Genomic DNA, 27,007 nt, shown 5'->3' with positions numbered 1-27,007 from the left:
TGAGTTTGAGGCCAGTCTGGTCTACAGAGAGAGATCCAGGAAAGGCACAAAGCTACACAGAGAAACCCTGTCTCAAAAAAACAAAACAAAACAACAACAAAAAAACCTCTCTAAAACTGTATAAATGCTATTTTCATTGCAGCACAGAGAGAAATGAACACTCTCAACATCAGTGAGAACCGTACTATGAGGCTTTTTAGAGAAGTAAAGGTATCCAAAGCCAGGCTCATGTCCGTTTGTTCTTGCAGGATGATATGCCTCAAGAAGTAACCTCATTAATCCTTTCTGTGAAGTAAGGAATCGGGGTTCTCATTTATGTACTTATCTTTTTGTTTGTGTGTAGGCAGTCACAGCACACACACATGTGTATGAAGCCAGAGGCCAACATTAGGGAACTTCCTCACTTTCCACCTTCTATTTTTGAGGTGGGTCTCTTGAAGAACATGAGGCTCATGAACTGGCTAAACAGATTGGCCAGTGAGCTCCAGGGACCTACCTATCTCCACTATCCCAGAACGAGGGTCACAGACACACCCCACAGTACCCACATGTGTGTGGGGTGCCAGAGGCCTAAGCTCTGGTCCTCATGCTTGAGTGTTTTACCCACTGAGCCATCTCCCTTGGCCGTTTTTCTCTTAGGGTGTGTGTGTGTGTGTGTGTGTGTGTGTGTGTGTGTGTGTGTGTGTGTGTATGAGTGCACACATGGTCTCTGCCTCCTATCTCATTATCACTGGAATTTCAGGCATATACCACCACAGTTGGCTTTTGTTTATGGGAGTTGGGGTCCTCATACTTGTGACGCCAATGTTTACTGACTGGGGGTTGTCTTCTAAGCCCCACGAATGAGCTGTCTGTATTATGGTTACTTCTAAAGAAAATTCAAATGTGATGCTAGTATCTTTGGCATTCTGTGCACTTTCTGACACAGCCTGGACACTGATAAAGAAAACTTCATTTCATGCACAAAATGTACCCAGAAAGGGGCCTTTTTTTTATAGGTAAAATGTATATTGCTATAAATATAGTAATAAAGCTGCATCACTCTATTTTAGAAATGGCCTGTGTCATGTATTTTTATCTATGCTATAAATATTTTGTACTGCTAATAGTTTGTTAAAATATTTTTTCTTCTCTCTAAGAAAATATTCAAAAATAATAGTTGTGGGCTATATAGAAGGGGTACCCTAGGATGACTGTGGCTTATAATAAGTTTTGGGTTTACTCAATTACTGGGCAAGCCTCAATCAAACATTTCACTATTAGGATAAGAATTTATATTGTATCAAGCTGATAATAGATAAATAAATAAATAAATAATAGTTGTGCACACCTCTAATCCCAGCACTTGGGAGGCAGAAGCAGGAAGATCTCTGTAAGTGTGAGGCCAGCCTGGTCTACAGAGTGAGATCCAGGACAGCAGAGCTATATAGTGAGATTCTGTCTCAATCAATCAATCAATCAATCAATCAATAAATAAATAAATAAATATTGATCCAGATATGGTGATACACGCCTATAATCTTAGCATATGGGAGGTGGAAGCAAGAAGATCAGAAGTTCAAGCCCAGCCCCAGCTAAGCTACATGAGTGTCTATCTCAAAATACAAAATAAGTTAAAATTTAATTAAATTAAAATGTTGACACTGTATCAGTTAAACGGTTATAGCTTATTTATTCAGCAGAGCTACCACTCTGTGTCTTGGTCCAAGTTCAAAGACAATAATGTTGATCTAGTATAGCTCTGTAGCTTACTGGCCACTCTTGGACACTTTGATAGTGAATTAGACTATCAAATACACAAAGCTGAATGCTGGCCTACCCTAGCCATGTCCCAGCCTTAATAGATGCTTCTCAGTACATATTATACTTCAATAATTGGAAATATAGCTTAGGTTACAATTTATTTTTTCCAGAAAGCTAAAAGAAAAAAGAAAGAAAGAAAAAAAGTGTCAGGCATGGTGTTGCACACCTATGCAAACTATGGAGGTAGGGGCAGAAAAGTTATGAGTTCAAGACCAGTCTGGGCTACCTAGAGTGACCCTATTTTAGGGTTTATTTTTAGGTCTCACCATTTTAGGGTTTTAGTACATCATGGCAGGGCAGCTCTGTTCCTGACAGGGGGACTGTGTAGTAGAGTGCTTCCACTGTACAGATCAGGATGCAAAAGCCAACAGGAATCAGGAGCCAGGCTACGACCTTCAAAGGCTCACTCATCCCTACCAACCTATTTCCTCCAGCTAAGACCCACCCCCTAAAAAAGTCACAGCCTTTCAAAAGAGCTCTACCAGCTGGGAAACGAGCATTCAAAATATGATCCTGTGGGAGACATTTCAAACGGAACCATGGCATTCCCCTTTCATATTTCTGTCTGGCTGCAGACTCCACACAAGAGCACATTAACTCAGTTATGATCCCGGCAAAACCTCCACAGATGTTTAAAAACTTTTATCTGTAATGGTGCCAAGAGACACAATTACTCCATATTAAATAGCAGCATCAACTTATTTTTTCTTTTTCTTTTTGCTGTGAGGAGGTCATTTAACTGCTTTGTGTCCCTTTTTTGCATCTCTTTCTATTTTTTGAGCTTTATCCAATATTAGAATTCTTTCTCAAGTTCCTAAAATTACATTTCACCCTTAATACAATATTTCTAAAAATGAGAGGTTTTTTTTAATTCAACATTTCAAAGTATAATGGGAATGTTCTAAGCATTTAAAAAGAGATCCCAACTAAAATGCATATAGAACCACAAAAGACTGTGAACAGACTAAACAAGCTGTGAATGGGGAAGTTGTAGGCATGCACGTTCTGATTTTAAAAATCAGAAGGGGTGGGAAAGAAAAATTAAAGTAAGCGTAAGACCTAAAAAGACATTTTCTTCCAAAGAAAACATATTGCTGGCCAACAGGTACATGACAAGGTAGTCAACATCATTAGCCATCTGGGAAAATAGAGACCAAAATCACAATGAGCCATCACCTGACATCTGTTGGGATGGTTATCATCCAAAGACAAGGGGGGACGTGTGGGCAAGGGTGTAGAGAAAAATTGGGACAGCCATATGGGAAACAATATGGAAGATCCTTTATAAAAATCAAAATAGAACTACCATATGACCCAGAACCATGCTTCAGGGGACATAGCCAAAGGAAGTTAAGTATCTGGAAGTAATAGTCACTCCCATGTACATGCACGGGATCCTTCTGGCTTGCCTCCCCAGCAGCTGGATTACAGGTGTGTGCCACCATACTGGCTATTTTATGTCAGTGGTAGGGATCCAAACTTGAGTCTTCCATGCTTGCGCATCACACACTGTCAGTCTATCCACAGGATGACAGAAAATGTTTCACAGATCATAGATCTGATCATGAACTTGTGTCTAGCACACACAACTCCTAATAAAATTCTGCTGAGACTGGCTGGAACTTCTGGGTCAAGGCTAAGGAAGCAGAACGGCCCTGGCAGCAGTGAGGCTGTGTCTGTACCCTTCTGCTAGGCCCACCAGACAAAGTCCAGCCCTGAACACCAGCTGTGGACGGCCTGGAGGGCCTGGGCCAGGGCTGCTGGGAGAGCAGTGTGCTCATACAGTGCTCATCTTTCTGAAGAGGCTGCTGGATAAGGTAGCTTTAAGAACGTTGATGCTCAAAGGCTTCAGAGTGCCAACTTTGGAAAGATGACTGGCGGTCTGAATAAGAATGGCCCCATAGGCTCATATATTTGAGTGCTCAGGGAGGGGCACTATTTGAAAGCATTAGCAGACATGCCCTTGTTGGAGTGAGTATGACCTTGTTGGGGTAGGTGTGGCCTTGTTGAAGGAAGTATGTCAATGGGGGTGGCCTTTGAGGTTTCAGAAGCTCAAGCCAGGCCCAGTGGCTCCCTCCTTCTTCCTACTGCCTGGGGATCCCAGATATGAAACTGTCAGTTTCTCCAACACCATGTTTGCCTCTGTGCCTCCATGCTCCCTGTCATGAAGATAATGAAATAAACTTCTGAAACTGTAAAGCAAGCCCCAATTAATTGCTTTCTTTTATAAGAGTCACCATGACCATGGCGTCTCTGCACAGCAATAGAACAGACCCTGAAGGATCTGTTTTTCAGGCACTTCCAAACAAGTCACAAGGATGCTGCCCATCCACTTGGCAAATGTCTACCTAGCAGATCTCACTGAAGAGGATCCTTGTTAACAGTAAACCTCATCAGCTTTCTTCCAGATGCCACTGTATTCATGCTGTGCATGCTGTCAGTGTCTTGCTGGAGGGGCAGCATTTTTGACAAACTTGAGACCCTCTGCTGTGTAAGGCTGGGTTAGGCAGTGTACCCTTACCTCATGATCCTGATCTTTGAAAAGTCCCTGGTCTTCATGGTCCTCCTCATACTCCAGTGGGAAAAGTCCTAATGAATCCTATTTATTGGAAACTCAGACCTAAAACTGGCCATTGCCATGGACATCATCTCCTTCTTCATTAAAATATGTTTTCAAAAAAAACAAACAAATAAAAAAATCCGTTTTGAGTAGTTTTGAACAGTTTCTTCATGAGAAAGGGGTAGAGGAACCATAAACTGTTATCAAAAGAGGGGAAAAGCCAGACAGGTTGGAAGGAACAAGAGTGGGGTCCACAGCTAAGGGCTGTGTGTCTCTGAGAGACTGAGTCTGAAATTCTGATCTCAGCCCACAGGACGGAGGAGTCAATGTCCAGGAGGACCTCCACAGGCTGACCCCTGACAGGACAGAGGAGTCAATGTCCAGGAGGACCTCCACAGGCTGACCCCTGACAGGACAGAGGAGTCAATGTCCAGGAGGACCTCCACAGGCTGACCCCTGACAGGACAGAGGAGTCAATGCCCAGGAGGACCTCCACAGGCTGACCCCTGACAGGACAGAGGAGTCAATGTCCAGGAGGACCTCCACAGGCTGACCCCTGACAGGACAGAGGAGTCAATGTCCAGGAGGACCTCCACAGGCTGACCCCTGACAGGACAGAGGAGTCAATGTCCAGGAGGACCTCCACAGGCTGACCCCTGGACAGGACGGAGGAGTCAATGTCCAGGAGGACCTCCACAGGCTGACCCCTGGACAGGACAGAGGAGTCAATGTCCAGGAGGACCTCCACAGGCTGACCCCTGGACAGGACAGAGGAGTCAATGCCCAGGAGGACCTCCACAGGCTGACCCCTGACAGGACAGAGGAGTCAATGTCCAGGAGGACCTCCACAGGCTGACCCCTGACAGGACGGAGGAGTCAATGCCCAGGAGGACCTCCACAGGCTGACCCCTGACAGGACGGAGGAGTCAATGCCCAGGAGGACCTCCACAGGCTGACCCCTGGACAGGACAGAGGAGTCAATGCCCAGGAGGACCTCCACAGGCTGACCCCTGGACAGGACAGAGGAGTCAATGTCCAGGAGGACCTCCATAAACTGACCCTCCCTCAAACTGTGGAAGTGTCAAGTTTGTGAACGATACTTTCCCACACTGAGAAAGACAGTCTGGAGTCCAGCTTTATAGCAGGATCCCTCCTCTTTGCCTCTCCCTTTCTGCCTCAAATTCTCTTGCTGACTCTGCCTACTCTCCCCTACCCCCAGACAACTGTGACTTTAAGGGAAGTCTCATAAGGCCCACCCCTAGATGAAAAGCTATGGGCAATTAATGACAGAGAGGGAAAATCAGTCTTCCTCAGGGATAAGCTCCCTAATTGGTATCCAATACTAAATGGTCAACCAAAAAATACCATACATACAAAGGCCACTAAATGGTCTCAGTAGATTGCATTTATGAATGTATCTGTGTATGTAACAAAGAAAAAGAAGCCATGAATTTGAGAGGTCCAGAGCAGGGAGAAATCAGGAAGGGTTGGAGGGCAAAGAGAAGGGGGAGAAGATGTAAATATAGTACAATGTCTCAAACTTTTAAAAAGGTTTTTCATTTAAAAAAAGGGACAAGCCGGGCGGTGGTGGTGCACGCCTTCAATCCCAGCACTCTGGAGGCAGATCCAGGAGGATCTCTGTGAGTTCCAGGCCAGCCTGGGCTACCAAGTGAGTTCCAGGAAAGGTGCAAAGCTACACAGAGAAACCTTGTCTTGAAAAAAAAAAACAAATAATAATAACAATAATAATAATAATAATAATAATAGTAATAATAATAAATTTTAAAAGGGACAATGAAAAAGTGCTGGAAGAGCCTTGGGTACTGGTGGTCCCTGGCTCAGTTTCTCTACAAAGTCACTGTGTAGGCATCAAAAATATTATTTGTGCTGGGTGTGGTGGTGCACACCTTTGATCCCAACACTTGGGAGTTGGAGGCAGGTGGATCTCTGTGAGTTCAAGACTAGCCTGGTCTACAGAGTGAGTTCCAGGACAGCCAGGGCTGATATACAAAGAATACTGTCTTAAAAAAAATTTATTTGCCTTAATCTCAGTACTTGGGAGGGAGAGGCAGGTGGATCTGTGTGAGTTCAAGACCAGCCTGGTCTACAGAGCGAGATCCAGGACAGAAGGGCTTTGTGGAGAGACCCTTTCTCAAAAAAAAAAAAGAAAGAAAGAAAGAAAGAAAGAAAGAAAGAAAGAAAGAAAGAAAGAAAGAAGAAAGAAAGAAAAAGGAAAAAAGAAAAAGCTTTACTTTTTGTTGAGAATAATATAGTAAGAAATTGTATTTATATACTAGTATAACATAAAATATATACTTCTTTCCCTCTCATGATCCCCTTTCATGTTTTATGACCCTTCCACACACATAAATACACATATACATATGGATACATACATCCATACTTTTAGATCTAGATTCTGCATGCATATAAGAGAAAGTGAGTGTTTAAATTTTTTTTTTCTTAGTTTTTCAAGACAGGGTTTCTCCATGTAGTTTTGGTGCCTGTCCTGGATCTTGCTTTGTAGACCAGGCTGGCCTCGAACTCACAGAGATACGCCTGGATGTACCTCCCAAGTGCTGGAATTAAAGGTGTGCACCACTACCACCCAGCTGGATGTTTAATTTTTTTTTAATTGAAAGTTGGGGTATTGTGAAGCCAATGTTCTATGTCTGAGCCAGTGGCATGGTGGAAGGAAACAGTACACATGGTTGTTGTAAACACAAGACGCTCTTGGAGTCAACAGTAACTCAATGGGCAATGTGGTACAGGAATGCTTTTCTTTGTTGTTAGAGACAGACAATCTCTATACAGCCCTGGCTGTCCTGGAATTCACTATGTAGACCAGGCTGGCCTTGAAACTCAGGAGCCTGCCTGCCTCTGTCTCCCTAGTTCTTGGATTTTAGGATTTTATTTCTTGTTCAAAATAGCTTTTGTAGGTCTTGTTTTCTAAAGCCTGTTTCTACACTTGTCAGGACTGCTGTTTTTTCAAATGTGTTTGTTTCCTTGAAAGTATCTACAGGACTTTTGGACAAAACAGGTTCTCAAGTCTTCTCCATTGCTATTTGTCTCCTACATTTTAAACTGTAATTTAACTTTTACTCATTTATTGTTATTTTAGGTGTGTGGGGGTGTTGTGGATGTGTGTTGTGGAGGTGTGTGAGGTGCCCTCAGCCAGCCTGTCGGCTTGCAGTTCAAAGACAGCCTCCAGAGTTGGGGAATCAGTTCTCTCCTGCCACCTTGTGGATTCAGGGATGAAGTGCAGATCATCAGCCCTGTGTACAAGTGCCTCTACCCACTCAGCCATCTCCTTGACCCTCAGTTATTGTGTTTTTAAGTTATTTTAATCCCCGCTCTGAAATTCTAATGAATAAATTAAAGTAGGCAAAATATCTAGAGATAGACATTTCTCTGAACACACATACATGGCCAATAAGCACACAAAATACATTTAACATCATCAATCCCAAAAAAGATAAAATATATTAGTTGTGGCAGTATGAATCTTTGATCCCGGTACTCACGGTGCAGAGGCAGGTGGGTCTCTGTGAGTTCGAGGCCAGCCTGGGCTACATAGAGAGTTTCAGGACAGCGAGGGATACATAGTGAGAACTTGTTTATAAAAAATTAAATATATCTTCTTTTATATGCATACAAAACCTAAGATTTGGGTTGGGGATTTAGCTCAGTGGTAGAGTGCTTGCCTGGCAAGCGCAAGGCCATGGGTTCGATCCTCAGCTCAAAAAAAAAAAAAAAAAAAAGCAGAACCTAAGATTTAAAAATACATGTGCTTGTATTAATACCTATATGTGTATTTATTTGTCTGGATGGGTCATGAAACAAGAAAGGGAATTAATTATGAGAGGGAAGGGAGAAATCTTTTAAAATATAATTTTATTAATTCTTTGAGAATTTTCTACTATGTTTTCCAATCATTCACTCCCCAGTCCTTCCTATAACATCTCCCAGATCCACTCCATCCCCAGCTAATCTAAAACATAACACTAAAAAGAAAATCTAAAAACTTCAAGATGCTACCACTACACACCCAGAAGAATAATTAATCAAAACACCAGGCAGTAGCAAGTACTGACAGAAATTTGAAAGAATCAGAGCTTACACACACAGGCAGAACTTTTACATGCTCGGTCCCTATGTAAAACAACGCCTCTGTTCCTGAAATGATTCCTCAGAGCTAACCATGAACCAGAAGTTCAATTCCTAGCTATAGAGAAATGAAAGACTGTTCACAGAAAGTTTGTACGTGGTTATTGACAACACAATGCCCACCAAAAGGGTGTGCAGACAAATAGAATGTGGCATGTCCATGCAGTGGGATATTACTTGGCAACAGAAAATTATCAGGTACTGATACATTCTGCAACATGGATAAAGTGTGAAAACATTCAGTAATGAAAGAGTCCAGACAAAATGGAACACACATGTGATTCTAATAAGAAATACTGAAGTTCTGAGTTTCAGATGTCTGCCACCAAGTCAAACTGTCCCTGTGAAATCCTTTTTTTGTTTTGATTTTTTTTTTGTAGCCCTGGCTGTCCAGGCACTCATTCTATAGACCAGGCTGGCCTTGAACTCAGAGATCTGCCTGCCTCTGCCCGCTGAGTGTTAAGGATAAAGTCATGTGCCACCACTGCCCAGCTCCTATGAAATTCTTGATGGAAATTCTTTTAGGATAGTTTTTAATGAGTAACATCTGAATTTCTAAGTTTTTAGAGATTCAGATTGGGTCTATCAGGTCTTGGTGCCTATTTATGGTAGATCTTTAATGGGCTTCTCAATGGGTTCTGGGTCTCTGCATTAATCTCCATCTACTGTAAAAATAAGCTTCTTTGATAAGGGTTGGAAGATGTACTAATCTATGGGTATAAAAATAAGAGCTTAGGGGGATATTTATTGCTATGACTATTTAGCAGAAAAATATTACTAGGTTCTCCCCTAGGGCCAATGACCTAGCCTGCCCTGGGCTCTTGGCCCAGTTAACAATGCTAGACATTGTAGTTGATATATTGTGTACTCCAATAAACTTATCTGGAGGTCAGAGAACAGCCACTATATTAAAATAGGTTTAGGCAGCGGTAGCACATGCCTTTAATCCTAGCATTCCAGAGGCAGAGATCCATCTGGATCTCTGTGAGTTCAAAGCCACACTGGAAACAGCCAGGCATAATGACTCACACCTTTAATCCTAGGAAGTGATGGCAGGAAGCAGAAAGGTATATAAGGCATGAAGACCAGGAACTAGAGCTGGTTAAGCTTTTAGCTTTTAGCAGCAGTTCAGCTGAGATCCATTCGGATGAGGACACACAAGCTTTCAGTTTGAGGAAACAAGGTCAGCTGAGGAATTGGCGAGGTGAGGTTGGCTGTGGCTTGTTATGTTTCTCTGATTTTTCAGCATCACCCCAATACCTGTCTCGGGGGGAAAAAAAAAAAAAGATTTGTGCTACAAGACATGGGTTCCATCTTGTAGAATGAGCTTAAAATCCAACCTGAAAGTGGTTGGTTGTTCCCATAATCTTTGTACCACTATTGCACTGATGGATATGTCTTGTCAGGTTAGTTGTTCCTGCAGCTCCCAGGGTTCACAGCTGGATAAGACTGTTAATTACTTTTCTCCCCTGGTAGTATGCATACAGCCTTTGAGGATTGTGAAAGCTAGCCAGAAGAACCGAAGCTTGTAGCTCTGACTACAGAGATACTTGGACATCCATGTTCATCAATATTATAGTCACATTAGCTAGGAAACAGTAAGCCTAGATGCCTACCAAGTGACGACAGATAAGGAAAATGTGGGATATACACAGAACTAAATCTTGAATTCTGTGAATACACAGAAATTGTAAGACTTCTGGATACATGGGTGGAACTAGACGGTATTTTACTGAGGAAGTAGCCCAGGCTCAGAAAGACAGATGCATGTTCTCTCTCATATGCAGATCCTAGATTTGAATTTTTAGATTTGTGGGTTATCCTCCTTCCCCCTGTTTGGAATGCCTGTAGAGGTGAGAGGCTAAAAAGGGGTCACTGGGGAAGGTACTTGAGAGGGGGACAGTAGCACATGTGTGACATGGAAGTAGGCAAAGGAGAGTCTGAGGCAGATGTCTTAACCCTCTATCACAAAGCCATTGTGAATTCAGTTTCCACATCAGACCAGACCTTGGGAAGCAGAGAAACCAGGGCAAATGAAACATCTAGATGCAGGTTGGTTAAGGTGCTTAAGTTTTGTGTAAACGACCTGACAGATCCATCAGTGGTTAGAACAGGGGTGTGGCTGGGTATCATCCTGGACTTCCCAGGTCTAGGGGAAAGAGGGGATGGTAAAGCACGGGTGGTTTTGAACAGACCACACTAAGAATGATTTACTCACGTATGTGTATTTCTCATTTAATTCTGGTGACAGTCCAAGAGCACTTTAATTTCATCTGTAACTGAAGAGGAAGATGAAATTGTTCAAAAGAAGGAGAAACTAAAAGTAAAAAAACGAGTGAGTAGAATGACAATAGCTAAGAGAACCCCAAATCATCTGTACCCACGTCCTAGGGGTGTGGGATTCCGCCCCACACACCCAAGTCTAAAGTAACCAAGAGTCAAGTCAGTATTTGCTCATTCCTCTCTGTCTCCTGCTCCTCCTCCTCAGTCCAGACTCTTGGATCTGAGTCTGACTGTGACCCGGTGACTGGGAAGTGGGAAAGCCATCAGAAACTAACTGCTTGGGGCTGGAAGTCAAGAACACGTGTACTCTGAATTAAGCAGAATGGCCTAAGTACAGAAAGGTTGGCTGTAGAGCATGTGCTACAAACCACACCACAAAATAAAAATCCATGACTACTGCAGAGAGCCATCAGACGATGGAACACGAGTCAGCAAAGCAAAACCAGACAGAAGCGTTAGGAGAGCAAACGTCCCCCAATCAGTGCACCCCAAAGATGTCTTGTGACTACAGCGGAGCTCCTCCCATTCCCAGTAGACCCTTCCAGTGACTCTTGATTTAGGCAGCAATGAGGTAGGCAAGAGAAGGATACTACTGTTAGCCAGGAGAGTACACTCCCTGTCATCCCAGCCCTTGGGAGATGGAGGCAGGAGGAACAGAAAGGTAAACTCATCCTCCACTGTATAAGAAGTTCAGGCCAGTCTACAATACATGGGATGAAAAAGAAAGGAACAGCTGAGTGGTGGTGGTGCACGCCTTTAATCCTAGCACTCAGGAGGCAGAGGCAGGAGGATCTCTGTGAGTTCAAGGCCAGCCTTATCTACAGATCGAGTTCCAAGACAGCCAAAGCTGTCTGTCTCAAAAACAAACTCTGTCTCAAAAAGAAAAAGAAAAAGAAAGGAACTGTGACACTGAGGGTGAGGTGATGTGTCCACAATGACAAAGAAGGTCCCTACCAGATCTCCTGGCTCCTGATCAGAGTTCTGCTAGATCCCAGAACTCAACGAGGAAGAGCCAATGTTTCTTCTTGTTGTTGTTGGGTTTTTTGTTTGTTTTTGGTTTTTTGGTTTTTTGGTTTGCTTTGGTTTGGTTTGGTTTGGTTTTTTGGTTTGGTTTGGTTTGGTTTGGTTTTTCGAGACAGGGTTTCTCTTGTGTAGCTTGGTGCCTGTCCTGAATCTCACTCTGTAGACCAGACTGGCCTCCAACTCACAGAGATCCACCTGGCTCTGCCTCTGGAAGAGCCAATGTTAAGAGACAGACCAGAACCCTTCGAAGAAGACCCTGAAAGTTGGTAGCAGGGAGGTCCTTGAGTAATCTCTCTTATCTCTGTCTAGAAAAAGTTTAAAAAGGCCAAAATCAAAGCAGCCATTAAGGTCCAGGCCTGGTGGCGTGGCACGCTGGTGCGCAGGACCCTGCTACACGCAGCCCTCAGAGCCTGGATCATTCAATGCTGGTGGCGGTTGACACTCGGGAGGAATCTGGAGAAGAAGCGGAGGAAAGCGCTGATTGACTACTCGAACAGAGAAAGAGCTGTGGTCAAGCTCCAGTCCCTGATTCGGATGTGGCGCATCCACTGGCGGTACTGCCAGGTCCTCAATGCCATCTGCATCATCCAGGGCCACTGGAAATACCACAACTGCCAGTCTTGCTCCCTCCTGCGGGGTCACTGTGTGATCACTACCACTCACCTACAGTTCCATATTGAGATCATTGACCACTGAGAGCTGATTAGAAGGAACGCTATGTCTTTGATCCCCAGTAAAGGTCTAAATGGTTGGTGTATGTTTATGTTTCCAACTAATGGAAGCCTTGAGTCTTGGCCCTCACTGACTCCTTGTCTCTCACAGAGAACGACAGTAAGGTTTTCCTATGTTTGTGTATTGGAATGGTAATGGTCACATGCCACTCAATTATCAAAACATCAGCTAGGTCCCAACCTGACCTGACCTCACAGAAGTCCAGTTCCTATCCTCAGGCCCATTCTTTTCTGCCAGTCACTGATCTAAAGACTACAACCCATGAAAACTCTTGATTCCTCTCCATGCATAGGCTGAGTCTGGGGTCTGGAGTCAGGGCTCGCTGGGGTCTCCAGTGCCTCTGTTCCCTCTTTGGGAAGCATCTAAAGCAAATGTCAGTGTCTGAATGAGGGCATCACAATGTGGCCTTAAGTGAGGATAGGAGGTTGGCCTTAGTGCTGGGGCTGGGGCTGGACATGTCAACAGGCAAGGAGATGACCCGGAGAACAAGAGAAAAAAGACCCTCACGGGGCTAGAGCAAGGGCTCAGTGGTTAAGCTGTTCTTCCAGACGACTCAGGTTCAATTCCCAGCACTCACATGGCAGCTCATAACTGTAACTCCAGTTTCAGGAGACCCAACACCTTTACACAGACATTCGTACAGGCAAGACATGAACGTGCATGAAATAAAAATAAACTCCTTTTCAAAAAGACACTCCTGGCACCTCAATTCCTTCTTCAATTCTCTCACACAAACTCCTTTCCTGAAGGGCTGTATAGCAAACAAGATGCTCTCTAACATCCCTCCTTCCCAGCCCCTAAATGACCCTCCCAAGCTCCTTAATTCTGCTCCCATGGCCACACGAAAACAGCACTATTTTGTAGAACCCTTTTGTAGTTGCACTGTCTGGTATGGAAAAGCCCTGGAAATACACCCAGCAAAATGGAGGAAATGGGTTTTTAACTTTTTTAGCTCTCCACACTGTGGCTAGTGGCTACTGCACTGGACAGTGAGGCTCCAGAAATGATTATCCCCCGTAATGGAAGGCTGCTCAAATTGCTTTCTCCAGGCCCCATCTCTGGTCACTTCCTTCTTTCTTTCCGGTACAGCTTCTCAGTAACAGATGGAGTGTCTCTTCCGGTGTGTTAAGACCTTCCATCTCTAGACGCTGCCAGTCTTTCAGGCCATCACTCCTGCTGCGCCTGACTTTACCAGTCCAGGTTCTGTGTTTCATTACAATCAATGCTCTGCAGAGTCTGGCTTCTTCTCTTCCTTCCTCCATCCAGCTTCCTCCCCGCCCCTCCTTCTTCCCCTCCCTCTCTCAACACGTGGGGTGAACCCACCCCCTTCCTTCTTCTTTGCCTGTAGTATAGCGCCGTTTGAACAAGACTCTATACTCAAGACTATTTCTCAACTGAATATTCCCCCAGTTTTCTCTCATATTTACATTTCTATTTTATGGGTTGAATAATCCAAAGCCCCTCCTCTCCAAATACCCAGTTTTGCTTCTTCTCCCCTCCACTTGATTGAAGAAGAAGGAACAGATTGGGTCCCTGATTTCCTATCCCCTTGTTCTTCATCAAGCTGTCCCTGGTCCCACACTCACTGCTCTTTCTCCAGTGAAATTAAAGGTCTTTGTCCTGATCACAAGCCAACCCCTCAGATTATTCTTCTGCCTTCTCAAGCTGCCTGATCCTATATATGGAGCCTAGCTGTCCAAATTGTCATTATCTACTTCTCCTGTCTTTAAACATGCTTCCTTCATTCTGAGCATGGTGACATCCACCTTTAAACCCAGCACCCTAAAGGCAGAGGCTGTCAGATCTCTGAGAGTTCAAGGTCAGCCTCATTCTACAGAGCAAGTTGCAGACCAGCCAGACCTGCGTAGTGAAACCCTATCTCAAAAACTAGGTGAGGAGAAAGGTGACCAGAGAGATGGCTCAGCAGTTAAAAGCTTGTGCTGCTGCTTCAGCAGTCCCAAGTGGGGTCCCAGAACCCAGGTCAGGTTGCTCACCATCACCTGTAACTCCAGCTCCAGGAGATCTAACACGTCTGGCCTTGAAGAGCACCTGCACTCACGTGCACATACTCATGCGAAGGTACGTACAAAGGATTTCACACAAATTTTAAAATACAATACAAATAAAGTCCTTTTTGAAAAATGTTTCCTTTCATTCCTGCTCCAGTTCTTTGCTTCTTCTCATAGTGAGACATGCTACAATTCTTTCCACCTCTGTTCTCTCCACTTTCCCTTTGATTCATACCCTGCCCCACCTCTCTCTCTCTCTCCTCACACACACACCCCACTTTAAAGAAGTTTGTTTAACTAAGATACTTGGGCAGGAGAGATGGCTCATTGGTTAAGGATGCACACTGCTCTTGCAGAGGACCCAAGTTCAGTTCCTAGAACCCACATCAGCTGCATCAGAACCACCTCTAACTCCAGCTCCAGGAGATCTGATGCCTCTGACCTCCACACATACATATCTGCACATATCCACGAACAGGGTCACACATAGACACATCATTAAAAATAAACTAAAAAAAAAGACACTTGGCTGGGCGGTGGTGGCGAACGCCTTTAATCCCAGCACTGGGGAGGCAGAGCCAGGCAGATCTCTGTGAGTTCGAGGCCAGCCTGGGCTACCAAGTGAGTTCCAGGAAAAAGGCACAAAGCTACACAGAGAAACCCTGTCTCGAAAAAAAAAAAAAAAAAAAGAAAGAAAGAAAAAAAAAAAACCACTTGAAGGGAAACTGTGGTCTGTTTTGCTAGAGTTGTTTACCTCTATTTAAAGACATGGTGGCACATGCCTTTAAGCCTAGCACTCAGGTGGATTTCTGAATTTGAGGCCAGGCTGGTCTACAGAGCTAGTTCCAGGACAGCCACAGCTACACAGAGAAACTCTGTCTCAAAAAAAAAAAAAAAAAGAAAGAAAGAAAGAAGAAAGAAAAGAAGGAAGGAAGGAAGAGGAAGAAAAAATTGCCTATATGTAGTAACCAGATACAAAAATGTTATGAAATTGTTCTAGTGATAAATGGGAAATACTAAAATTCTCCAATTGAACAAGAAATGTGAGAATTTTTATGGCGGTGGCTATTTGTTAAACAGCAGGAGAAAAGAACTTCCTGGGCTACAAAGAAGAGCTGAGTAGCACAGGGAAGAGGTGCTTGACAGGGCCAGTTCCCCTGTCAGCCTGTACCTGACACCAGCAGGCAAATCTCTGTGAGTTCAAGGCCAGCCTGGTCAGGACGGGGCTACTTAGAAAAAGCATACCGTTTGGGAAGAGGGCACTGAGAAAACGGCTCAGCCAGTAACGTACTTGCCTGAGTTTGATTCCAGCACCCAGATAAAAAGAGCCAGGCTTGGCAGGACACCTGTATCCCAGACTTGGAAAGGCAGAAACAGGAGGGTGCCCGGGGTTTGAAGACCAGCTCATCCAGCTAAATTGGTGCATTCTAGGTTTACTGAGAGACCCTGAGTCAAAAACTAAGATAAGAAGGATCGGGAAAGATACCTAAAGTCAACCTCTCCCCTCCACAAATACATGTACACACAAGTACAAACACACACACACACACACACACACACACACGCATGTGCACACGTACACAAGCACTCATACACATGCATACACTCATATGTGCGTATGAAGGCACACATTTAAAGAATAATTTTAAGCCGAGCGGTGGTGGCGCACGCCTGTAGCACTCGGGAGACAGAGGCAGGTAGATCTCTGTGAGTTCAAGGCCAGCCTGGTCTACAGAGCTAGTCCAGGACAGACTCCAAAGCTACAGAGAAACCCTGTCTGGGGCGGGGGGGGGGGGGGGGGGGGGGGATAATTTTAAAAAATCAAGTTTACACAATTTCATTAGAACAGAAATCAACTTTTGTGAGGCCAGTGTTCAAACCGAAGTGAAACCAGGGGATGCAAAGGAGAGTTGGAATAAAAGAACAATAGCCCCGGGGGATTTATATGCCAAAACCCACGAGAAAATACCAGCATTCCAACCCCAGGACAGAGCCTGGCTCTCAGCACACAGTCGGAGAAGAGAGCCCTTGGTAAAAACTGAAGCTGCTCGAACAGGTTTCAAGAATGGAGGCATGGCTAAAAGGAAGAGGAAGTGTTAAAATGGCAATCTGGAGTATCGAGGCAGAGGGCTGGGAATGATACAAGCAAGGCACTATTGTTCTTTCATATGTCCTTGCTTTGAATACAGCTAGCTGTAACATTAAATGGAAGCTTCTGAGAAAGCCCCCCTATTCCCACCTGACCCCCATTTCAGGAGAACCCAGACCATCTGATGCACAGGAGTTATCCAACTAAACACAGCTAGTTCTTGGTAGATGTTTTGCTTGACGTGTGTGTGTGTGTGTGTGTGTGTGTGTGTGTGTGTGTGTGTGTGTGTGTACCTGTATGTCTGTCTTACCTACATGTATGTCTGTGTGCCATGAGTAGGCCTGGTACCCAGAGAGGCCAGAAGAGGGCATCAAATACCCTAGAACTGGAGTTATAAGTGATTGTGAGTCACCATGTGGGTGCTGGGAATCAAACCCAGGACCTCTGGAAGACCAGCCAGTGCTCTTAACCACTGAGCCATCTCTCCTCCAGCCCTCTCTGGTAGGTTCAAGGAGCAATACTAGCTTAGTATAATTAATGGCAATTGAGACACCTGCAAAGTTGGAGGTAATGATGCCAGCCAGTGTCTAAGGGCCAGCAGATAGTCAAGGCCAACAACTCACAAAGTCAGAATCAGACATGGATAAAGAAGAGGCTTCAACCACCCCTAACGGAGGGACAGGATGTGATCATCTCCTTGGGTGGGCCAGGGGAACATGCACAGAGCATCTGTGCTCATGTTAGCAGAGACCAAACCACAATGTCACCTCAGCCTTTGTCCAGTGTCCGCCGCAGCCCTCTACAAACCCCCAGACCAGGAAGGTCAATCAATAGCTTTTTACCTCTGTGAGGACCCTCTCACTCTGGACAGTCTCTCACTTTTCTTCAACTTCTCACTTTTCTGTAACCCTGATAAAGTTTCCTTCTTCTTGTCATACTCCCACAAGTACCTGAGTCATTAGTATTTATGGGCATGAGACCACAAACACAGAGCCACTGTCCCAGATTAACCCTTGAGGACCACAAATGTCCAGTACCCTAGGTACTTAGTCACATATAACTGGGCAATAAAATGTCTCATCACACTCAAAAACCACATATCAAAAACCAACAACATATAAAAGTGATTCTAGACCTCAATCAAACCAAATTTAACTCTAGGAAGTTAAAATCCATCAGTCCACGTGTGATTATTTTAACCAGTACAGAAAAGTGACATGGCAAATTTAGCATCTGTCTACTCATGAAAACTCTTGAGCATTTTAGAAGTCTGATAAAAAGAACCCTACAACTAGCCTAAGAGTAACCAAGCATACTCCACCACCCCCACTACCCTGCTAGACCACTAATGAGACAACACATCTACTCTCAAAGGTGTTCACTGTAGTTCTGGGAGTTCTAGCCCACGCAATTAATTAGTCAATAAAGAGAAATAAAAGGCACACAGAGAGGAAAGGCAGAAGCCAAACTGCTCTTATTTGCAGATTATAGGTTTGAGAGTACAGATTCAAGAATCTAAATGCAAACAAAAATCCACCCAAAGAAAAAGATTTAGAAAGTAGGGTAGTTCCTTCGGTAGAGTGCATGGCCAGCACACACAAATCCCTGTGCCCCATAAAACCAGACATGGTGGCGCGCATTGGTAATTCCAGCACTAGGGAAGTGGAAGCAGCAAGGTCAGAAGTTCAAGGTTATCCTTAACTTAAGGATAACTTAAGAATATAACTTAATGTAGTGAGTTCAAGGCTAGCCTGAGCTACTTGAGAGCCAATCTAAAAAGAAAGAAAGGCAGAAAGAAAGGGAGGAGGGAAGGAAGAAGGAAGGAAAAGAGAAAATTCATTTGGATAATCCCTTAATACAGACAACGCAGATCTATATACTGAAAATTTTAAACTCTTGATATAAAACACCAAAGTACAGCAGGCTCGGTGAAGGACAGTGTGTTCATGAGCTAAATGATAGCGGAGGAACGATGTCACGTGGTCACTCACTCACTGTCAAGGTTGGGTCACAGGCTTGGTGACAGGCATGTTTATCCACTGAGCATCTCACCAGCCTAGAAGTCTTTTAGCTGTTTGTTTGTTTTTAACTTTTTGGTAGTTTTAAGTTCACAACAAATTGAAAGTACAGAGATTTTTCCCCCTGCCCTTGAAACACTCCTAGCCTCCTTTATAATTGGCATCTCTCACCAGAGCAGCACATTTGTTACAATAAGTCTACAAGCCGACAACAAAATCACCCAAAACACACACTTCCCATTAGCATACACTCTTGGATTTGCCGTGTATTCACTGCTATGGAATCATGAGTGATAGTATAACTTCCCTTAAAAAATAAATTTCTATGTGCTCAGGTAGGTGTGCACACGTGTAATCCCAGCACTCAGAAGGCAGAGGCTAGAAGATTGCAAGTTCAAATTCATCCCGGGCCACATATTTCTCCATCCTCACACCCTCAAAAAGCCTACCAATCTCTGACATTTACTTTATTTACTCCCTCCATAGTTTGTTTTTGTTTTTCTAGAGCACTACATCTCTGGAAGCTGTGTATGTAGCCTTTCAGTATGCTTTCTTTCCTTGAGTAATATGCACCTAAGTTCTTTCATGTGTCATCATGGCCTACTCACTTTAACACCACATAATATTCCACTTGAGGGACACATCACAGTTTATTCAACCCCTCCTAAGCTGAAGGACATCTTGGTTGCTTGCAAATTTGGGCAGTTATGAATAAAGCTTCTAAAATCATGCATACTTGGGGTTTTATGGGGATGTGAGTTTTCCACTCCTTTGTGTAGACTCAAAGGAGCATATGGATACCCAGAGGACCTGAGTTCAAGGCCAGCTACACACTGAGACAGGTCTCGAAAAGCAAACAAACCCACAAAGATGGGGGAGTATGTACCCCATGATCCTAGCATTGGAGAGATGGAGACAAGAAGAGGATCAAAAGTTCAAGTTCACCCTCAACTACAGAGTAAGTTCAAGGGTAGCTGCATGCATATTCATGAGCTTGCACATATGCATGCAAACACCACACACACACACACACACACACACACACACACACACACACACACACAGGTGGGGTTTCTCTGTGTCTTTGCAGCAGCTCCAAATAACCATTTAGAGACTTATTATTAATTATAAATGCTCGGCCAATAGCTTAGGCTTGTTACTATTTTAAATTAACCCATATTTCTTATCTATGGTTGCCACATGGTGGTACCTTCTTTCAACAGTGCATTTTTGTCTTCTCTCTGCATCTGCTCATGACTCCTGAGACTCCTCCCTTCTTTCCAACATTCTCTGTCCCAAAATTCTGCCTAACTATCAGCCAAGCAATGCATTTTCACAGTCTTCAGAAGGGTTATTCCACAGCACACACACACACACACACACACACACACACACACACACACATGCATATACCACACATAAACATACACCACATACAGACTCTCATACACACATATACAAGCATATACCAGACACACGTGCATACATGACACACTACAACACACAAACACACATACACATGCACACACCACACACACATTTTTTTTTTCTTTTAGGTTTTTGAGACAGGGTTTCTCTGTGTAGCTTTACGCCTTTCCTGCAACTCACTTTGTAGACCAGGCTGGTCTTGAACTCACAGAGATCCACCTGCCTCTGACTCCCAAGTGCTGGGATTAAAGGCGTGCACCACCATCGCCTGGCTAACAATTTTAAAAAGAAGGGAAAGTGCTATTTGTCCATCTGTGTTCATAGCCACATTGTTCAAATATCCAAAAGGCAGAGTGGCACACATCAGTCAACAGGTGGACACAGGCAGTACATGCATTCTCTGGGCTGTGATTCAGCCTTTCAAAGGGACACCTGACATGTGCTGCAACCTGAACTTGTAATAAGTGTAATAAGCTAGTCGCTACAACATAGGTTTTCTGTGAGTTCTCTGGGTTCTCCAGAATGGGTAGAGGGAAGGGGTGCCACTCATCAAAAATTGAATGCATAAAAACAAATAAGTTGTCCAGGGCTGTAGGGAGAAACAAAAAATTCCATTTAATGGGTAAATTTTCAGCTTTACAAGATGAAAACATGGTGGAGATCGATTGTGACGATCGCACAATGTAAGTATCTTTCAACCTAGTTTAAAAGAGTGAGTTTGTGTCAAATTTTTACCATGATTTTTAAAATAAGTTTTGCAAATTTGTAGCAAATACAAAACTCCAAAATATAGGCCTCCATGTTATGTTGTCAAGGGAGGCCATTGATATGTTCTCCCTGGAACTGACACCTGGAAACCCTGAAATCCTAATGCCCTGCCCATGGCAGACATTACTAATCTATCCCAAATCCTTCTCCTCCAGCACTGAGGCTCCTTTTCAGTAGTGTCCCTCAGAGTTGATTTGCCAGACACCTGGTATTTGCCAAGTTGACTCTAATAGTGACCTGGAAGTCCTGATAAAGAGAGCTAAGGACATGGGTGTAGCAGACCTGATCACTCTTTTATTGGTAGGGTTATACACTGCTGCACTTTGCAAGCCTGTGAGCCCAGGGAAATTTCAAGTTGAATATTCAGTTGATTTTCTTTGATTTCATAGTTGCCCTGGATAAAGCCACGAGTGTGGCAACTATGCCAACGCCAATAAACCTGGATGATACGGACAGCATTTAGCAAACGACAGTACCGTTGGCGGATGCGCCACATCCGGTACCAGGACTGAAGTTTGACAGTTGCCCATGTTTTTTTAGCATACATCTCCAGAGCCGCTCGCCGTCTCCTCTCCCACAGCTTCGCCAGCATCTTTCTCCACCAGGACTGAATGATCCACGCGTTGAGGGCAGCCTCCAGCAGCGAGCGTCGCAGCAGTGTGCCACGCCACCATGCTTGAATGAGCACAGCTGCAGATGTTTTTGTCATGGCGCGAGTTTTTTCTGTCATGGCGGGAGTTTTTTCTGTCATGGCGGGAGTTTTTTCTGTCATGGCGGGAGTTTTTTCCGTCATGGCGGGAGTTTTTTCCGTCATGGCGGGAGTTTTTTCTGTCATGGCGCGAGTTTTTTCCGTCATGGCGGGAGTTTTTTCTGTCATGGCGGGAGTTTTTTCTGTCATGGCGCGAGTTTTTTCCGTCATGGCGGGAGTTTTTTCTGTCATGGCGGGAGTTTTTTCTGTCATGGCGCGAGTTTTTTCTGTCATGGCGCGAGTTTTTTCTGTCATGGCGGGAGTTTTTTCTGTCATGGCGGGAGTTTTTTCTGTCATGGCGGGAGTTTTTTCTGTCATGGCGCGAGTTTCTTCTGTCATGGCGCGAGTTTCTTCTGTCATGGCGGGAGTTGCTTCTGGGCCTTGCAAAAGAGAAAAGACCACTTAGGAAGTTCAGGGTGTGCCAGACAGGAATCCTGATCCTCCATTAAGGAGGTGCAGGACCCCAGCAGGGCCACAGCCAGACCCAGGCGACCAGCTAGCCTTGCTCTGGTGTATGCTGGTTAATTGGCAGGAGTTCATCGACCTGACCTCCGAGTGTCGGGGCACGGCTATCGGTAAAACAGGGACATCTGCTCTAGCTACCGCAGCCAGTTTTCCAAGGGTTGTCTCATTGGTCAGTCTAGAGCAAGACACCATGATTTTGAAATAAAATGACTTTAAGATTCACTTTGCAGGGGCTGGAGAGATGGCTCAGTGGTTAAGAGCACTGACTGCTCTTCCAGAGGACCCAGGTTCAATTCCCAGCACCCACATGCCAACCCACAACTGTTAACTCCAAGATCTGAAACTCTCGCATAGACATACATGCAGGTAATGCATCAACGCAAATAAAGTAAAAATAAATTAATTAAAAAAAAAGATTCACTTTGGCAGTTGAGAGTATTGGCTGCTCTTCCAGAGGTCCTGAGTTCAAATCCCACCACATGGTGGCTCACAGCCATCTATAATGGAACATGACTCCCCTCTCTTCTGGCATGCAGGTGTACATACAGAAAGCATACATATACATAAATATTTTTTTAAATAAGATTCACTTAGGCAGGACCACCTCCTTAGGATCCAGAACCTCTGTTCAACAATCTACCAGAGAACTGTCACCCACCCATGTTATCAACAGTTTAAACTTCAATTAGCACTTCTGTCACTGCAAACATACACACCTGCTCATACACAGCATGTAGCATGTTTAGAACATGCTTCTTCATTTTCTTTAATGATAATTCATTTTTTAAGATTTATTTATTGCTGGGTGGTGGTGGCGCACACCTTTAATCCCAGCACTCGGGAGGCAGAGATAGGCGGATCTCTGTGAGTATGAGGCCAACCTGGGCTATAGAGCGAGATCCAGGACAGGCACCAAAACTACACGGAGAAACCCTGTCTTGGAAAACAAAACAAAAGATTTATTTATTTTATGTGTATGACTACTCTATCTGCATGTATACCTACATGCCAGAAGAAGGTAACAGAACCCATTACAGATGGTTGTGAGCCACCATGTGGGTGCTGGGAATTGAACTCAGGACCTCTGGAAGAGCAGCCAGCACTCTTAACCACTGAGCCATCTTCCCAGCCAGATGGTTTGTTTTTTTTCTTTTTGAGACTTTCATCCTATAGCCCAAGCTGATCTGGAACTCACTATGTAGCTCAGGCTGTCCTCAAATTCATAGCAATTTGTCTGCCTCAGCCGCCTAGGTACTTGATCACTTATGCCTTGTTCTGATTATAATTTAAAGCTTTCTTTCCATATTTGGGAAGAAAATAAGGGAGAATATAGAAAACGTTTTTCCTGGTTCCAAGTCAACAAGACCCCACTTCTGGCCTTTCCTGTTTGTTTGTTTGTTTGTTTGAGATGGGGTCTTACTATGTAGCTCTGGCTGTCCAGTAACAGGCTAGCCTTGAATTCACAGAGATCCTTTTGCCTCTGCCTCCCTGAGGGCTGGGATGAATGCTGTGGGCCACTACACCCAGCTGTTTCTGGCCTTTCTTACAATATTAAACATGGAGGGGGGCCCCCCTACTATGGTAACTAGGAGAGACCTTACCCTACCCTATCAAATGTATCCAACCTTTAGACATTGTGAATGACATTACCACCTACAAAGTTCACATGAAAAATACCACACAACTGAGTTACAAAACAAAATCAACCACACACATAAATCTCATAACATTTAAGGAAGTTTAAAAGTTTATATTGGGCCACAGTCATAGCTATTCTCATCTGCATGCTGCCCATGGGCTGTGGGATGGACACACCTGGATAGCTCAATCTCTGGATAGCATTCAATGCCCTGACTTAGGCATGCATGGTCGAACCCCCCTCGGATCTATATTCTACTAAATTACCCATGGTTAGGGGCTAGATGTTCCCATCGCCCTCTGGTCTGCGCTTCTCTAGCTCTGATCCAGCAGAGAGGATAGAAGGGACAGTGATGATGTCACAAGGGCCCCTGTGACCCAAGCACCAGATGACTTCTGACAACCGGTGCAGCCCCTGTGTGATGAGTCATGGGAGGCTCCGTTACACACACACACAAACCCACACAACCCATCTCTTTATACTGCTCAAACCTACTTGCCTCCCACGTTTTCACTCCTCCAAAAGCTTCTTTGGAGGGCTGGAGAGATGGCTCAGTGGTTCAGTTCTGAGCACCCACATGTCAGCTCACCACTGTCTGTAACTCCAGTTCCCGGGGGATCCAACATACTCACACAAACATACATGTAGGCAAAACACCAATGTACATAAAATAAAAATAAATTATTTTTTTTAAAAAAGCTTCTTTGGGGCTGGAGAGATGGCCCAGTAGTTAAGACTCCTGGTTGCCCTTCCAGGGGAGCTGGGTTCAATCCCCAGCACCTACATGGTGGCTCACAACCATGTGTAACTCCAGTTTCAGAGAATCCAACACCCTCTTCTGGCTTCCATGAGCACTACACTTATGTGGTGCACAGTCATACAGGCAGGCAAATACTCATACACATAAAATAAGAGTAAAAAAACTTTTAAGATTCATTTATTTTTAGTGGGTACCAAGACAGGTCCTAGTTTCTTTAGCCATCACAATATATCAGTGCGAAAGTTAGTGTCGTCAACTTGACAGAATCTAGAATCACCTGGGAGATGGCCTCTGGGTGTCATCTTAAGTTAGGGCAGAACCATTCCCTAGGCAGGAGACCCCTGACTGTGTTTATGAGTGAAGAGAGCTAAGCAGCAGCTGGCTTACTTCACTACTTCTTGATTTTAGACACCATGTGACCAGCTGCTTCAGGTTCCCACTGCCCTGATGTTCTGCCATGATGGACTGTGCCTTGAACTGGGAGACACAATAACGTCTTCCCTTCTTAAGTGGCTTTTGACAGAGTATTTTATCACAGCTGGAGAGATGGCTCAGCGGTTAAGAACTGACTGCTCTTCCAGAGGACCTGGGTTCAATTCCCAGGACCCACATGCTGACCCACAACTGTCTGTAACTCCAACACCCTCTTCTGGCCTCCAATGGTGCTCCATGCATGTAGTGTACAGACATACATGCAGGCAAAACGTCCATAAAGTCATAAAGAAATGTAAAGAAACTAAGATAAATCAATATTAGCAGACTAAGCAAACCATAAAGGTTGGAAATGTTCAGTGCATATCTTATCACAGGGGAATGTTTCAAAAACTAAAATGTGAAAATAAGATTGCAAAGAAAATGAATTTCCAACTTGCTCATTTGCTAACCAAACAAGGAAAGCTCTTACCTGAAGTGAGTTTAATTAAATCAGCTTGATTGCAGCAGCTGAAGAAACGTGTCCAGAGAAAACCAACCCCAGCATTAGCTTTTCAATGAAAAGAGCTGCCCAGGGAACTGCAGACTGTGAGGGCTGACATCAACAGTCAATTTTAAAACAAGGAGGATGTTTTCAAGAGGTTTTCTTTGGCTCTTAATGAGTTGACAGATGCACCAATACAGACCAGCTGTTGTTACTGTCAGGGCAAACACCAGCTTTGGAGTGGCTGAGGATGAGCTATAAATAGTATGTATGAAACAAATAATAAGAGACTATCTGTTGAAGAAGTCAAGGGGAAAAATAAACAAAAACTCAACACCACTTGACATGGACTCTGCCTTGGAGGTGAAAAGCCTGAGGGTACCAAAAACGGTTTTGGAACAAAGTGGGGGGACAAGCTTACGAAATGAAAGGCTTGGGCGGAGGCTCAAGGACAGAGTGCTTGCCTAGCATGCACAAGGCCCCAGGGATTTGACCTTAGCACCACAGACAAAAGTGTGTGTTGCAGGTTGGGGATTTAGCTCAGTGATAGAGCACTTGTCTAGCAAGGGCAAGGCCCTGGGTTCAATCCTCAGCTCAAAAAAAAAAAAAAAAAAAAAGTGTGTGTTGCTTAAAGCCTATGGCTTCTCACTGTATCCGTATCCATTAGTAGGAAAGTTATGGAGTCTACTGTGTTGCATGTCACTAGGAAACCACTTGTTATCATCAGTTCCATGAATGTCTGTCAAAAATCAAAGCTGGGGCTGGAGAGGTGGCTCAGAGGTTAAGAGCACTGGCTGCTCTTCCAGAGGTCCTGAGTTCAATTCCCACCAACCACATGGTGGCTCACAACCATCTGTAATAAGATCTGGTGCCCTCTTCTGGCCTATAGGTATATGTTCAGACAAAACACTGTATACATAATAAATAAATACATAAATAATAAAATAAAAAATAAAAATAAAATAAAATAAAAAAATTCAAAGCTGGCTAAGCTGACTTGCCCAGCCACCCTGGGGCTCCATGGCTTAGCACTGAGAATATTTGACTGAAACAAGATTCAAAATTTCTGAATAAGAAAAACCATTTGCAGCAACTAGTATCAAACTGACCAGCCCTGAAAAGAAACTGTTTTACTTCTGTCTTAGTCAGGGTTTCTACTGCTGCAAAGGGACACCATGACCACAGCAACTCTTATAAAGGAAAACATTTAATTGAGGGGGCTTGCTTACAGTCCAGAGGTTCAGTCCATTATCATCATGGTGGGACATGGTGGTGTGCAGGCAGACATGGAGTTGGAGGGGCTGCGAGTTTTACATCTTAGATTGACAGGCAACAGGAAGTAAACTGAGACACTGGGTGTGGCTTGAGCATATATGAGCCCTCACAGCCCACCCCCACATGACACACTTCCTCCTACAAGGCCACACCTCCTCCAACAAAGCCACACCTCCTAATAGTGCCACTCCCTATGAGCTTATGGGGGCCAATTACATTCAAACTGTCACACCTACCTTCACATTTCTTTTCCATTTTTAGGGTTTTTATTTTTTAGGATTTTAAAAAACTAGCATGAGGGAAGGGGCTGAGGAGATGGCTTAA

At 44.2% G+C, this 27,007-nt stretch overlaps 2 protein-coding genes across 2 annotated transcripts; one reads left to right on the top strand and one right to left on the bottom strand.

Moving 5' to 3' along the window:
* Positions 1-9,918: 9,918 nt before the first annotated feature.
* Iqcf2 (IQ motif containing F2) lies at positions 9,919-12,532 on the top strand. Its single transcript, XM_036193653.1, has 2 exons — positions 9,919-9,936; positions 12,146-12,532. The coding sequence occupies exons 1-2, from the start codon at positions 9,919-9,921 to the stop codon at positions 12,530-12,532; spliced, it is 405 nt and encodes a 134-aa protein (XP_036049546.1).
* Positions 12,533-21,166: 8,634 nt separating this feature from the next.
* Positions 21,167-21,967, bottom strand: LOC118587652 (IQ domain-containing protein F5-like). The gene has a single exon (XM_036193652.1). It carries the CDS (start codon positions 21,965-21,967, stop codon positions 21,167-21,169), a length of 801 nt encoding a protein of 266 aa, XP_036049545.1.
* Positions 21,968-27,007: the final 5,040 nt, after the last annotated feature.

The sequence above is a fragment of the Onychomys torridus genome, chromosome 7 (assembly GCF_903995425.1).
Source record: "Onychomys torridus chromosome 7, mOncTor1.1, whole genome shotgun sequence".
Taxonomy (NCBI): Eukaryota; Metazoa; Chordata; class Mammalia; order Rodentia; family Cricetidae; genus Onychomys; species Onychomys torridus.
Note: the sequence above shows the minus strand (reverse complement) of the source record. Positions and strands in the feature narration are given on the sequence as shown.